Source organism: Rana temporaria, chromosome 2 (assembly GCF_905171775.1).
Source record: "Rana temporaria chromosome 2, aRanTem1.1, whole genome shotgun sequence".
NCBI classification, from domain to species: Eukaryota; Metazoa; Chordata; class Amphibia; order Anura; family Ranidae; genus Rana; species Rana temporaria.
The window spans coordinates 1730820-1746861 of NC_053490.1; the positions used below are offsets into that span (position 1 = coordinate 1730820).

General features: G+C 48.0%; 2 protein-coding genes and 1 pseudogene across 2 annotated transcripts; 2 read left to right on the forward strand and 1 right to left on the reverse strand.

The window, feature by feature from the left end:
- The first annotated feature begins 825 nt into the window (after positions 1 to 825).
- Positions 826 to 1770, forward strand: LOC120929558 (olfactory receptor 52N4-like). Its single transcript, XM_040341142.1, has one exon. It carries the CDS (start codon positions 826 to 828, stop codon positions 1768 to 1770), a length of 945 nt encoding a protein of 314 aa, XP_040197076.1.
- Positions 1771 to 1926: 156 nt separating this feature from the next.
- On the forward strand, positions 1927 to 2872 carry LOC120929588 (annotated as a pseudogene).
- A 2748-nt stretch (positions 2873 to 5620) lies between these two features.
- On the reverse strand, positions 5621 to 6665 carry LOC120928453 (olfactory receptor 52K1-like). The gene has a single exon (XM_040339553.1). It carries the CDS (start codon positions 6646 to 6648, stop codon positions 5713 to 5715), a length of 936 nt encoding a protein of 311 aa, XP_040195487.1. The 5' UTR covers positions 6649 to 6665; the 3' UTR covers positions 5621 to 5712.
- Between the last annotated feature and the right edge of the window lie 9377 nt (positions 6666 to 16042).

Genomic DNA, 16042 nt, shown 5'->3' on the forward strand with positions numbered 1-16042 from the left:
ACTGACGCAGCAGAACATAACCAGGATTTTACCATAAAGCAAGTTCCCTGGTGGTTCAGGCAATAGGAACCGTCTAACGAACACCAGGTCCCAGGATCAAATCCCAGACACAGCAAAACAGAGGCTACCTGAACAGTAAAGATCTCCTCGTTAATTGTATCAATCTTCTGCTCAAAGTGATTGGCAATTTCTTGGGCAGTGAGTGGGCCTGCTTGGCAGATTTATACTACCCTGAAATCTTTCTGGGCCTTCATCTTACGCCACAGGCACTCGAGAGCACGACTGTGTTTTTTCAGACTTCTAGGATCATCTGTTTGCCAAGGTTGAAGGGGTCGGGCCTGATTCTGTGTGTGGTGAGGGGGCAGTGAGTCCAGTAGGGCTAGAAGTGAAGTGTTGTAGACAGAAGTGGTTGGGGCAGGACAGGGGTGCGATTTTGTCATAGAGGTGGTCAGTGGCAGAGCAGAGAAGAGAAGGGTTGAGGTGGCGAAGGTTTCTACCAGTAACCTTTAGGCGTTCGGAAGGAGAGGAGGGAGAGGAGGCGGAGGAGAGGGAGAGAGTGAAATACATAAGGTAGTGATCAGAGAGAGGGTAAGGATAGTTGGAGAGGTTGCATGGAGTGCAGATGTGGGAGAAGACAAGGTCAAGATGGAAGAACTGAGATGATTATTTTTAGACCCAGAATATTATTAATACATGTGAACCTATTTTTCATACGTGTTTTGTCTTCTACAGATGATGGTGAAGAGAAATCTCTAAAGTGTTTGCCGATGTTGTTACACTGATAATATTAGAAGAGGACATCTTGGACCAGCACACAATAGAGTCATGGCGTCTGGTGGTGATAACCTGAGCTCCTCTTATTTCATCCTGATTGGAATTCCCGGTCTGGAAGATGTCCAGGTCTGGATTTCATTGCCGATCTTCTTCATGTACCTGATAACCTTGTTGGCCAATATTAGTGTCCTGCTTACCATTAAAAAGGAGCAGAGCCTCCACCAGCCCATGTACCTCTTCCTTTCCATGTTGTTGTTATCAGACCTTGTCCAATCCAGTGCTGCCCTTCCCAAAATGCTCCTGATCTTCTGGTTCAACCTCCGAGAGATCTTCTTTGAGGGTTGCCTGGTTCAGATGTTCTTCATCCATTCCTCCGCCATTATGTCCTCCACTGTCGTCTTGGCTATGGCCTTTGATCGATATGTTGCCATATGCCAACCATTGAGATATTCCACCGTCTTGACCAACCCGCTGGTTGCAAAAATTGGAGTCTTAGCGGTCATGAGAGGAACTCTTTTGATATTTCCACTTTCTTTTTTGGTTAAGAGGTTGCCATTTTGCCGGAGTCATGTGATTAATCATACTTTTTGTGAACACATGGCCGTAGCTAAGCTGTCCTGTGCAAACATCAGAGTCAATGTTGTGTACGGGTTAGCAGTCGCTCTGCTTGTAGTTGGAGTAGATGTCATGTGCATTACAGTGTCATATGTAATCATTGTAACCGCTGTCTTCAACCTCCCATCCCGAGAGGCCAGACACAAAGTCGGGAGTACGTGCGTCAGCCACGTTTGTGTCATTCTTCTGTCTTACGTCCCGGCACTTTTCTCCTCTGTCACTCAAAGGTATGGGGGGCACACCGCTTCTTCCACCCAAATTATCCTGTCTATCCTATACCTGATAATTCCTCCAATGCTCAACCCAATAATATACGGAATAAGAACCAAAGAGATCCAGAAGAACGTTCTGAAATTATACTGTCTACAGAAGTTTCGGTAATTTTACCAATAAATGTGAACCTCTTTTTCATACGTGTTTTATCCTCTGCAGAATAGTATTTTTTTCTCTGTGAAGAGAAATCTCTAAAGTGTTTCCCGATGTTGTTACACTGATAACATTAGAAAAGGACATCTTGAACCAGCACACAATAGAGTCATGGCGTCTGGTGGTGATAACCTGAGCTCCTCTCATTTCATCCTGATTGGAATTCCTGGTCTGGAAGATGTCCATGTCTATATTTCATTGCTGATCTTCTTCATGTACCTGATAACCTTGTTGGCCAACAGTAGTGTCCTTCTTACCAATAAAAAAGAAGCAGAGCCTCCACCAGCCCATGTACCTCTTCATTTCCATGTTGTTGTTATCAGACCTTGTCCAATCCAGTGCTGCCCGTCCCAAAATGCTCCTGATCTTCTGGTTCAACCTCCGAGAGATCTTCTTTGAGGGTTGCCTGGTTCAGATGTTCTTCATCCATTCCTCCGCCATTATGTCCTCCACTGTCGTCTTGGCTATGGCCTTTGATCGCTATGTTGCCATTTGCCAACCACTGAGATATTCCACTGTCTTGACCAACCCATTTATTGCAAAAATTGGAGCCTTGGTGGTCATGAGAGGAACTCTCCTGATATTTCCACTTCCTTTGCTGATCAAGAGGTTGCCATTTTGCCAGAGCCATGTGATTATTCATACTTATTGTGAGCACATGGCCGTAGCTAAGCTGTCCTGTGTAAACATTAGAGTCAATGTTGTGTACGGGTTAACAGTCGCTCTGCTTGTAGTTGGAGTAGATGTCATGTGCATTACAGTGTCTTATGTAATCATTGTAACCGCTGTCTTCAACCTCCCATCCCGAGAGGCCAGACACAAAGTCGGGAGTACATGAGTCAGCCATGTTTGTGTCATAGTTTTGGCTTACGTCCCGGAACTTTTCTCCGCTGTCACTCAAAGGTTTGGGGGGCACACCGCTTCTTCCACCCAAATTATCCTGTCTATCCTATACCTGATAATTCCTCCAATGCTCAACCCAATAATATATGGAATAAGAACCAAAGAGATCCAGAAGAACGTTCTGAAATTATACTGTCCACAGACGTCTCGGTAATTTTGGACATATCTTACCGGACTTACTGAACCCGCACTGCAAAGAAAATACCGATTAAATATGGCAACCGATCACCTTTGTTTGGCTGAGGAGAATCAGGACTATGATTTATTTTTTCCCATTCACTTCAAATAGTCTGAATAATTAAAATTTGAGGTGTACAGAATAAACCAAATAAAGCATTTTCAGAGAACAAACCCTATCTGCCGTATAGCGGTACCCCAGCAGATACAGGGACTTCCTCGTGGGTAAATTATTTAAGGGGCCTCAAGAAATCTCTCTCTTTTATAAATACTGAAACCAGAATTTCTGGAGAGCATCACATCCCTGTAGAATATTCTGTAGGTTCAAAATATAAGAGAGTATCCATCGTGAAATACAAAATATACAATAAGAGTGCTAGCCAGTACTTAGGATAAATTCAAATAAAACATCCCATAAAGACTTGTGATAAAAAAGCGCAGCGCAGAAATTTATAAAAATAAAGAAATAAATAAAGTCCAAAAAATCCAATAATTTCATAAATTAGTGCGAATCCAGAACAGGCGACCAAAGAAAAGATCCTCCACCAGAGAATAAGGATGGCCTCTCACCTCAATACTTCGACCTCCGGGAGGTCACAAAACGTGGTGTGCAATAACACAGGTCCTGGTATCAAGGGTCAGCAGGTAACTGATATCTCCGTATCAAAACAAACGACCCCAGGTATGGCAGCAATAGGACATATGGAACAAAGAGGAAAGGGATCTAGTGCTCTCTGTAGCAAAACCAGCATTTATTTGCAATAAAAACTATAAATAAACTCACATTGAGTGGCATCTAACAGTAGCCCTGACCCTGACCCCTAACCCTAGCCCTAACCCTAGCCCTGACCCTGACCCCTAACCCTAGCCCTGACCCTGACCCCTAACAGTAGCCCTGACCCCTAACCCTAGCCCTGACCCTAGCCCTGACCCTGACCCCTAACCCTAGCCCTGACCCTGACCCCTAACAGTAGCTCTGACCCCTAGCCCTGACCCCTAACCCTAGCCCTGACCCTGACCCCTAACGGTAGCCCTGACCCTGACCCCTAACCCTAACCCTAGCCCTGACCCCTAACGGTAACCCTGACCCTGACCCCTAATGGTAGCCCTGACCCTGACCCCTAACCCTAGCCCTAGTCCTGACCCTGACCCCTAGCCCTGACCCTGACCCCTAACCCTAGCCCTGACCCTGACCCCTAACCCTAGCCCTAACCCTAGCCCTGACCCCTAACCCTAGCCCTGACCCTGACCCCTAACAGTAGCCCTGACCCCTAACCCTAGCCCTGACCCTAGCCCTGACCCTGACCTCTAACCCTAAGACATGTTTTTCCTAGAGCTGCACATAACTATTCGACTTACCAGAGAAGATGCTTTAATGTAAAAAAAAAAAGATTGGCAGATCGACAGGCAAGTTGGTGGTCCCAGTCAGCAGGGAAAAGACTGATAATTGGGCGCTACAAGAACACCCCCCCCACCATCCAGCTGGCTGTACCCAGAGTTGATGACCACCTTGCTTTTGTAAATGCCCCTTATTCTGGCTGTACCCAGAGTTGGTGACCACCTTGCTTTTGTAAATGCCCCTTATTCTGGCTGTACCCAGAGTTGGTGACCACCTTGCTTTTGTAAATGCCCCTTATTCTGGCTGTACCCAAGATAAACCACCTCCTCCTTTCAGGAAAGCACCCTCCAGCTGGTTGTACCCTGAACCCAGATTTGTCTGTACCTCCCTTTCTGGAGAGGACCTTCCAACCCTCCACCCACCTGTGTCCCGGCACTCCTTACCACACCATCTAATGTTTGGCACATTTCGTGCCCTGTGTCTTGCTCGGGAATGTTCACCACACAAGATGCTTAACAAATAAATTGTAGTCTTGTTTTTCAAATGAGCTGCTTTAAACCCCTTCACCCCCTTCCTGCCCAGGCCAATTTCCAGCTCTCAGCGCTGTCACCCTTTGAATGACAATTATGCAGTCATGCTACACTGTACACACAGGACATTTTTATCATTTTTTCACACAAATAGTTTAAAGAGAGAATTTTTTTTTAAAGACATCAAAATAATTGAAAAAGATAACTTTTCTAAGTTGCTGCTATAACATTTTGTAAATAAGTATTTTTTCTTCTTCACTGATAGGCACTGATAGGCTGCACTGAGGGGCACTGATAGGCACTGATAGGCGAGACTGATGGTGATGGGCACTGATGTATGGCACTGATGGCAGCACTAATGGGCACTGTTGGGGCTGCATTGATAATCCGGACACTAATAGACAGCACTGATGGGGACTGATAGACAGCACTGATGGGCACTGTTGGGGCCCTGATTATCTGTGTACATGTCCCCTGTCACACTTGCCGGGTCCTGGCTCTCTCCTCTCCTCATGCTGTGACAGCACATAAGAAAAGTACTGCTGATACCTGCAAGTGTGTTTACATTGTGATTGACTTTGGTTGGACACAGCTGATCACATGGTACAGGACCACTTTGACTGACCCTTTTCCATGATCACAGAGCATTCCGGGGGGGGGGGGGCGTGGTTTCTGGGAGGACAACCATGGATGGCCTGCCTGAATAACAGAGCCATGCTGTAGCCGTCTTTTGGCTGTAACGTTGGTTATGAAGTGGTTAATTGGAGACATTCTTCCATGTTCTGTGCTCAGCCAATCAAATCCAGGAGATTAAATAAATAAACAAACAAATAAATGCAAATTTTATTGTAACCTTGGTTTAGTATTTGAAACAAACCCATACTAAAGAAAATACAGCTTTGGTAAATGAGGTCTAGTCTGTGAAGGAACTCGTAGTTGATATTCATTTCACAGTTGTGTGATGACCTTGTAAACGGCAGTCCTGATCTCCTTGGTCTTCACGCCATAAATGATGGGGTTTATGGCCGGTGGGATGAGCACGTAAAAGACGGCCAATATGATGTGAACACACGGGACAATGCTGCCTATCCTGTAGGTCACACAGGAGAAGGCCCCCAGGGTGTAGGACGTGAGGAAGACGAAGACATGGGACGTACATGTGCTAAAGGCTTTCTTTTTGGCAGCCCTAGAGGAGAGCTTCAACACTGACCTCAGGATGAAGAAGTAGGACACAGCAATGAAGGTGACATCGCACATGATGACAAACAGGACAACGGTCAACCCAAAGACACTATTGATGGTAATATCAGTACAAGCCAACGTCACCACTGCCATATGGTCACAATAGCAGTGGGCAATGCGGTTGTTCTGGCAGTACGGCAGTCTACTGGCCATCACTGGACATGGAGTCACTATAATGGTTCCTCTGATGATGAAAACCGTGACTATCTTTACTATTAAGGTGTTTGTCAGTGTGGTCGTGTAATGGAGAGGGTTGCAGATTGCCACGTATCTGTCGAAGGCCATGGCCAGGAGAATTCCAGATTCAAAAGAGCTGAAGAAATGGATGAAGAACATCTGAACGAGGCAGGAGAAGGAGGGGATCTCCTTGACGCTCATCCAGAAGAGGGCCAACATTCTCGGGACAACGGAGCTGCACACAATTATGTCAGCTATGAACAAAGTAGAAAGAAAATAGTACATAGGGCTGTGCAGATGTTTTTTTGCCATAATCAGGCTCAACAGCAGACAATTCCCGATGACGGCCATCAGGTACATGACGAAGATGGGGGTGGAGATCCATACGTGAGCCGACTCGCAGCCTGGAAGGCCTTCCAAGAGAAACACACGGGGGAAGGAGATTGAAAGGTTTTCTGATGGCATGATGACTTTAGAGATCAGGATTTACAGGAAAGACATGGTGATCACCTGTAAAGATAAAAAGACATTGGTGGTCAACGCATGGAGATACAAAACATTGACGCTCAGCAATTTATAGGCTTTATTACTGGTCTTCTGAATATATCCAGAGGATACGTTCTTTAAAATGTCAAGTCACAGAAAAAGAAATTCACCTAACTTTATCAATCTCGTCTTTTAATATTGAAGAACACTTTCAAGGGTCATATGTAGGTGATTGGCCTTCAATTTACTTTCCCTTAGAGCAGCCTTTCTCAACTAGGGGTTCCATGAAAAGCCTAGGGTTCCTCCAGAGGATGTTAAGGGTTCCTTGAGCAATGGGCACTTTCTGCCCCTCAGATAAGTCACCATTGATACCAATTATCTTTTATGATATCTTTAACCACTTCCCATCCAGCCTATGGGTGTGTCAGGGCTGGACTCAGCCCTTCCTTCTCTGAGGTGGAAGCTAATTACCAGCTCCTATCTCTCCACGGTGACTCACCTGTTGTTGATCCTGCTTGTCAGTCCTGCCTACTTAAAGTGGTTGTAAACCCTCGGGGAGAAGTTACACCTACAGGTAAGCCTAGATTAAGGCCTACCTGTAGGTGCTTTGCAATATCTCTGAGACCTACACGGTCTCTAAAATATTCGCAATTTCTACGAGCGACGCCTTCAACGGCGCATGTGCCATCTTGAAAGGTCACGCTGTGCCGTTTCAAGCCGGGGTCATGCCATTAAAGGCGGCTCCCGCGACTCTGGCCAGTCACAGAGCCAGAGTTCGCGGCCCCCGGAAGAAGAGGGGTGAAGAATGGATGCTCGCTGTCATGGAGGAAGACAGTGACATTGCGGGCTTCTACTGCAGGTAAGTATCACATAATGGGCTACTATGCGATGCATAGTAGCCCGTTATGCTTAACCTTTGCAGGTTTACTTCTTCTTTAAAGCCTTCCAGTTCATTTGCTCTCTGCCTTCGCCTTGTCAACATCACAGACACTATATCCTGTTTCCCTGTTGTGGACTTGCTCAGCTGATGTTCCTTCTGGCTCCTGATCCTGCTTGCTGTTCTACTACGTTTATCTCTGGCTCTCTGACATTGGCTTCGCCGGCTACCCGATCCGGTTACTGAACTCTGGCTATGTTTTGACTACGCTTACTCTGTTTACCTTTTTATTATTATTAAACAAGTGTGATTTAATTGTACTTCTGTCTCGGTCTGATTCATGGTTTCTGGCAGGGTTGGACTGTGACGGGAGTCACTTTGGGTGGGGGGGTTGTGCAACTCGGCTTACCTTGGGAGAGCTTTGGAAACTTTGTGTCCAGCTTCCCCAGGGCCTCTTATGTGTAAATCACCCTGTGTCTCTAATAGGGACACAGGGTGACAAGAAATCGAGTCTGATCTGTACTAGTAATCGGACTTACGGTACAGCCACATTGGAATGTTGTGTGTGTATATATATATTTATATTGTATATTGTCTACTCTTTGCTGGGATGGTTTGGGGTGTGACTGTATTCTATTGTTCTATTGTGGTGTCTGCCTCAAATATTATGGGACATGTAAGTGTGTTTGCTGTGAGGAAAGAAGGAGGGGGATTCCTCCAGCAGCCACCCCTGCTGATAAGACTGTTTACTGATAAGAAGTTTAAGATTTTGAGAGGCCTGGCCCCAAGCTATTTCTGCTCTCATTTCCATAAACGCGCTCTTGTCAGATGACTTAGATCTACTGCCAGAGATCTCCTCTACATCTCGGTGCCCAAGAAGATCCGGCGTGGTGGTCGGGCCCAACCAGGGTGCCGTATTATGGAATAGCCTTCCTATCGAGCTCCAGGAGGCCCCTACTATCCCGGTCTTCCGCGGATTACTGAAGACTTGGCTTTTCACGCAAGCCTTTCCTGCATAGCCTTTCTCTTCCACCCTGTCTGCCGCTCTGTGCTGCTTCTGGTTCCTGGGTCCTCTTTTCCCAGGAACTTTGCTATGCGCGTCGGGACCCTTTGGGGTAAGACCGCGCTATATTAAGATACCTCTCAAGTTTGAATACACCTGACCTGTGTGTCTATTGTCATTGAACAGTTTAATCCACCCTGAATCCAAGGGTGGGGGGAAGTGTCTCGGAGTTGGATATCTGTGGTACATGTGTGATAATAAAGCAGTTGGATGTTGTTGTTCACCCTGCACTGTGTTACGTCTGGTGACTGGGGGGGCCAAGGGGTCTTGGATGGTGCTGGTTCTGGACAGAGGAAGCATTGATGGCGGACATAGTCCTTGTTGAGGACGAGGGTTCGTCACAGGGACGTTTGACATTTTTTGGTGGACCTCCTATGACATCTTCCTGAAAATGCACCGCGTTGCGGCCCGATCTGTCATCGGCTGTGCCCATTTTACCTGATCACCCAAAAGAATAATTAATTAAAAGAATAATCAAGAACAATCAATAATACCGGTGTCCCCATCGGAGGATTTCCCCCTCTCTTCCTGTTCTGGTGACAGCTAAAAACATTTTGGATTTCCCGTTATTTTCTGTCTCAATGAAAACAGTGACACCGGGACATACAGAGAGGGTAAATCTCCCCAGTGTGGGACACAAACAGCAATAAGGACCGAAACTGGGGTCCAACCCCCCCCCCCTACACTTCATCCTAAACTAGTTTTAGCCTTACAAGATCTCCAAGGCAGAGCTCTCACGTAACACACCAAATACCATCATAACCAGTGGCGGCTGGTGGGTTGTTCTTTTGGGGAGGCGGTAAACAAAGAACACCCCCGGTGGCGTGGCATGGCACTGAAACATCACCCCTCCGGCCGGTCCGGCACTTACCTGCGGGGCTGTAGGTTCCTCTCCTTCTCCCCTAGAGTGCTGGCAGTGACCACAACAGCTTCAGTGTCTACTCCTCTAGCTTCCCCCGCCGTATGTCTCCTCTTCCACCAAAGCACTAGGTATCCAATAGGATCGCCTGACGCTTTGGCCAATCGGGAAACAGGTCTCACAGACTTTCCTCCTGATTGAAGGGGAGGAACTTTTGTGTGAATATAGCGAAAATTAATTTGCTATGGTCACACAACTAGGTGGCCTCAGGGTGCAATGCTCTGCGCTCCAAACCCACCAGTTTTTCAAGCCTATTAGAGCTTCTGGCTCTAATCAGGTGCTTCAAAATAACACCCCCCCCCCCTCTATGGACAGGCCGCCACTGATCATAACTCTTTACTCTGATAACTAAAATCTAGTGGAGCCAATCGCCTTCAGAAGTCACCTAATTACTAAATAGAGACCACCTGTGTGTCATTTGATCTCAGTATAAATACGGCTGTTCTGTGAAGCCCTCAGAGGTTTGTTAGAGAACCTTAGTGAACAAACAGCATCATGAAGGCCGGGGAACACACCAGACAGGTCAGGGATAAAGTTGTGGAGAAGTATAAAGCAGGGTTAGGTTATAAAAAAAAATCTTCCAAGCTTTGAAGATCTCACGGAGCTTCTGTTCAATCCATCATCGGAAAATGGAAAGAGTATGGCACAACTGCAAACATACCAAGACATGGCCGTCCTCCTAAACTGACCAGGCCGGGCAAGGAGAGCATTCATCAGAGAAGCAGCCAAGAGGTCCCATGGTAACTCTGGAGGAGCTGCATAGGAGCTGCACAGCTCAGGGGGGAGAATCTGTCCACAGGACAACTATTAGTGGTCTCTCCACAAATCTGCCCTTTATGGAAGAGTGACAAGAAGAAAGACATTGGAGGAAGAAAGACATACGAAGCCCTGTTTGCAGTTTGTGAAAAGCCATGTGGGGGAGGGGACACAGCAAACATGTGGAAGAAGGTGCTCTGGTCACATGACACCAAAAATCAACTTTTTGGGCCTAAAAGCAACACTGGGGGAAAACTAACACTGCACATCACCCTGAACACACCATCCCCACCGTGAAACATGGTGGTGGCAGCATCATGTGGTGGGGATGCTTGATGAAGTTGAAAAAAACATTGTTTTTTTCTAGAGCCTGAAAAACTTTGTTTTTTTCAACCCGAAAAATAATCGTGTGTACGCGGCATTAGTCTGCAAAAGACTTGAGACCGGGGGGGGGGGGGTTCACCTTCCAGCAGGACAACGACCCTAAAGTTCAGCCAGAGCTACAATGGAATGGTTTAGATCAAAGCCTATTCATGTGTTAGAATGGCCCAGTCACAGTCCAGACCTAAATCCCATTGAGAATCTGTGGCAAGACTTGAAAATTGCTGATCAGAGACGCTCTTCATCCAATCTGACAGAGCTTGAGATATTTTACAAAGAAGAAGAATGGGCAGAAATGTCCCTCTCTAGATGTGCAAAGCTGGTAGAGACACCCCCAAAAAGACTTGTAGAGAAAGGGGGTTCTACAAAGTATCGACTCCGGGGGGCACCATACAAATGCCCCTCCCCCACACTTTTCACTTATTTATTTGTATCATTTATCATTTTCCTTCCACTTCACAATTATGTGTCACTTTGTGTTGATCTCTCACATAAAATCCCAATAAAATACATTTACGTGTCTGGTTGTAACATGAGAAAATGTGGGAAATTTCAAGGGGATGAATATTTTTTCTAGGCCACAAGGACATGGAACCATCCAATCTACTGAACAACATTATTGTGAGAAGATCCGGAGGGGATCGGACATCCAGAATGTATTGTGTGTGACCTGCAATCTCAGATACATCTACCTACAAGCAGGGCTGTCTTAATGAGAGGGCAAACCTGGGCACTGCCCAGGGGCCCCTGCTGCATGGGGGGGGGGGACCCTGCCCTTTCCTGAAAGCAGCTGGTCCTTGAGCCCGGGCTGCCCCTCTACATCCCAGATATCCAGAGGTGGCTCTAGGCTTTGTGAGGCTTTAGGCAAAACTTGGCATGGGGCCCATGATGGGAAAAATAATTCAAGAACAAAAGCCTCTTCTGCACAACCCTGGCCGGTGGTTGTGGGGGGTCTGCAGGCAGGGGGCTTATCGAAATCTGGAAGCCCCCTTTAACAAGGCGGCCCCCAGATCCTGCTTTTTAGTGACTAAGGGGTGGGGTGACATTACCTGGTGAACCCGCCCCCTTGTGACATAATTGACTGAGGGCATGCTGGGTCATTGACGTCACAAGGGGTGGTGTCACCAATATTCACTGGTTGTTATGGGTGCTGGTGGCCCCTCTTCTGAGTCAGGGCTCTTAATGCTGCCTGAGCACAGCAGCGTTAAGGTCCCCTGTCCCTCAAAACTGGGGTAATGCATTGGGTAAGTTAGGCAGCCGTGAGGCCCCTGTGAGTGCGAGGCCTTAGGTGCCTAATTTGCCTAGTTAAAGAGCCGCCTCTGCCCCCAGAACTCTGACCCCTCTACACCCTAGATATCCCCTACCTCCTACCTATGTGATTTCTGTTTACCTGCACTGTCTCCGTTATAGGGGCCCCAGAGCATTACTTTGCCCAGGGGCCCATGATGCTATTAAGATGGCCCTGTCTACAAGAACATGGAACCATCCGATCTACTGAATGACATCATTGTGGGAAGATCCAGAGGGGATTGGACATTCAGACTGTAATGTGTGGGGCCCCATAGCAAAGTTTTCATAGGGTCCCTCCTCTTACTACAGCCAGCAAAGTCACCTGTACCAATCCGTGTCACTGATCCCTATTATAGAGTATTCCTAAAGGACGGGGATCACAGAGATGTCAGATAGTCACCCCATCACTAGGGGGCAGAATCCGGGACCTGCTGCTGGGAAGGTCTATCAGGGTCCTGCCTGCTTTTCTGGCTGGTGCTTGAAAGCTGTCAGTAAACCATGGGGGGGGGCTGTGAGTAGTCAGATACCACCATTGCCAGCCTGACCAAAATGGTAATTGGATGCAGACAGAGCTGTCAATAGAGATCCTGCCAGCCTATACAGCAACAGAGAGGACCACCCACCACTACAGAGTGGACCTCTCTTTACTCCGCAGCACCACCCGGCCTTGACCTCCCCCCAGCAGTTTCAATCAACAGCATTGGCATGCTGAAGGGTATCTTCTTCACCTCCTACCCTGTAAGCTCACTCCTTTCACCAACCATGGCCACCACATGACCTGTAGAGGGTCCCATGGTGGCCCTAAGTGACATAAACCATGCAAAGCCTCCTAAACCCCTTATACGTCCCTTTTCTATGCCCCCCTCACCGCTCTTTTCTCAGCCATAGTACAAGAATTTGTGATGACAGTGATCAGGGGGAGTAGTGATGTCACTTCCTTGGTCATGTGATTGTGAGTGGACCTAGTGATTGGATGCAAGGCCTAAAGGGGCAAGAAGTCGCATGCTCCCCCATACCTGAAGGCCCCAGTTAGTGTCCCCAGCTGTCATGGAGGAAGGAGCAATGGAGGAGCACAAGCAGGGTGAGTATAAGGTGGTGGAGGGGTCCCTTTGTAGAGACCCTGTTTTTCTTCCCTGTATGAAGAAGGTGACAGTGTCCCTTCCAATTACACCCGATCAGTAGGGTCAGTTATTTTGGTGTTTTGGTAAATGTGGGGGAAATAAAAGGCGGACGAGGAATCCAGAGACGCAACACAGACTTAACTTACACTCAGCGATCTGTACGTTCTCCGACTGCCGGACAGGAGAGCCCCGGTCAGTCCACCTATATATAACACAGGTGATTATACCATGGAGGTCACTCACAGGAGAACGAGTCTCCGTCTCGGAGAGTTCAGGAATAATTGGTCCCTCCGCAGCCAAGAAACGTCTCTCCCGAGAATTCAGAAAATAAACTGTCTGTCATTATAATTATAATCAGAGATTTATTAGTATTTGATTAATTTCTTCTGGCTCAATAAAATATGTGTGTGGATGTTCTCAGCTTCATGAGAATAATCAGTATAATGTCTACTACAGGTTCATAAACCGCTTTTCTACGTGGGCTGGTTATTAAACAAAACAAAAAAAAAATAATATACAGTATATACAGGCCTTTATTTCTCCCAATAAATAGATACAGGAACTCCCTTTTGAGTCACCCCTTGTTTCTGTACCCTACCCACCTCTGCGCACTGTCCCTCGGTTTCACCCCCTAGCCACTTCTCCGTACCACCTATTTTAGAGAACACAGTTTAATTTTGTGGTTTTAGGAAATTTGTATGAAATTTGTTAATGATATCAAGAAAAGTAGATCCCCCTCAAAGCCAGCAACAATGGATCCCTCCCACAATAATAGACCCCTCGAGCAACAATGGACCTTCTGCAACAAAATACCACCTGAGCAACAACAGACCCCCCTACGCAAAAAAAATGATCCCCCCAGCGCCAATAGATCAATAGACCATCAATAGACCATTCAGCGCACCCAACACCCCTTACCATGACATACATTCAGTGCTGGAGGTGCGTTCCCCCACATTCCTGCTGAGAAAAAGCCCTGTATATATATAAATATAGTGAATAACATTGATTATCAGGTTATCTGAAAGCGGGTTGGATATATTGGGCAGCAAGCGACCATGTTATCCCAGAAAAAAAATGGACAAGTGTAAGTATTTGAGGGACAAAACTGCAGCTCTTGTGGGATGTTAATTTCGGCCTGCAGTGTTCAGGACCAACCAAAGGTGGTCCAAGGAAGTAAAAAAGGAGAACCGGAGACAGAGTCATGGGCAGCCTTATCGGCTTATTGATGGAGATGGGAGGGCTCATTTATGGAGGTGGGGACTGGGGAGGGAAGGCTCATTGGTGGAGGTGGGGAGGGAAGTCTCATTGATAGAGATGGGGAGGGAAGGCCAAATTGTTGGAGGTCGGGAGGGAAGGCTCATTGATAGAAGAGGGGAGGGAAGACTCATTGATGGAGGTGGGGAAGGGAAGGCCTAATTGTTGGAGGTGGGGAGGCTCATTGATTGAGGTGGGGAGGGAAGGCTCATTGATGGAGGTGGGGGAGGCTCATTGATGGAGGTGGGGAGGGAAGGCTCATTGATGGAGGTGGAGGAGGGAAGGCTCATTGATGGAGGTGGGGAAGGGAAGGCTCATTGATGGAGGTGAGGAGGGAAGGCTCATTTATGGAGGTGGGGAGGGAAGACTCATTGATGGAGTTGAGGGAGGGAAAGCTTATTGATGGAGGTGGGGGGAGGGAAGGCATAATTGTTGGAGGTGGGAAGGGAAGGCTCATTGATGGAGGTGGGAGGGAAGGCTCATTGATGGAGGTGGGGAGGGGAAGGCTCATTGATGGAGGTAGGGAGGGGAAGGCTCATTGATGGAGGTGGGGAGGGAAGGCTCATTGATGGAGGTGGGGAGGGAAGGCTCATTGATGGAGGTGGGGAGGGAAGGCTCATTGATGGAGGGGAGGAGGGAAGGCTCATTGATGGAGGTGGGGAGGGAAGGCTCATTGATGGAGGTGGAGAGGGAAGGCTCATTGATGGAGGTGGGGATACAAGGCTCATTGATGGAGGTGGAGAGGGGAGGCTCGTTGATGGAGGTGGGGAGGGAAGGCTCATTGATGGAGGTGGGGATAGAAGGCTCATTGATGGAGGTAGGGAGGGAAAGCTCATTAATGGAGGTGGAGAGGGAAGGCTCATTGAAGGAGGTGGGGAGGGAAGGCTCATTGATGGAGGTGGGGAGGGAAGGCTCATTGATGGAGGTGGGGAGGGAAGGCTCATTGATGGAGGTGGGGAGAGAAGACTCATTGATGGAGGTGGGGAGGGAAGACTGATTGATGGAGGTGGGGGAGGGAAGGCTCATTAATGGAGGTGGGGAGGGAAAGCTCATTAATGGAGGTGGAGAGGGAAGGCTAAATGATGGAGGTGGGGAGGGAAGGCTCATTGATAGAGGTGGGAAGGGAAGGCTCATTAATGGAGGTGGGGAGGGAAGGCTCATTGATGGAGGTGGGGAGGGAAGGCTCATTGATGGAGGTGGGGAGGGAAGGCTCATTGATGGAGGTGGGGAGGGAAAGCTCATTGATGGAGGTGGGGGGGGGCTCATTGATGGAGGTGGGGGGGGCTCATTGAATGAGGTGGGGAGGGAAGGCTCATTGATGGAGGTGGGGAGGGAAGGCTCATTGATGGAGGTGAGGGGGGGCTTATTGATGGAGGGGGGGGGGGGCTCATTGAATGAGGTGGGGAAGGAAGGCTCATTAATGGAGGTGGGGAGGGAAGGATCATTGATGGAGGTGGGGAGGGAAGGCTCATTGAAGGTGAGGGAAGGAAGGCTCATTGATGGAGGTGGGGAGAGGGAAGGCGCATTGATGGAGGTGGGGAGGGAAGGCTCATTGATGGAGGTGGGGAGGGGAGGCTCATTGATGGAGGTGGGGAGGGAAGGCTCATTGATGGAGGTGGTGAGGGAAGGCTCATTTATGGAGGTGGGGGGGCTCATTGATGGAGGTGGGGGGCTCATTGATGGAGGTGGGGAGGGAAGGCTCATTGATG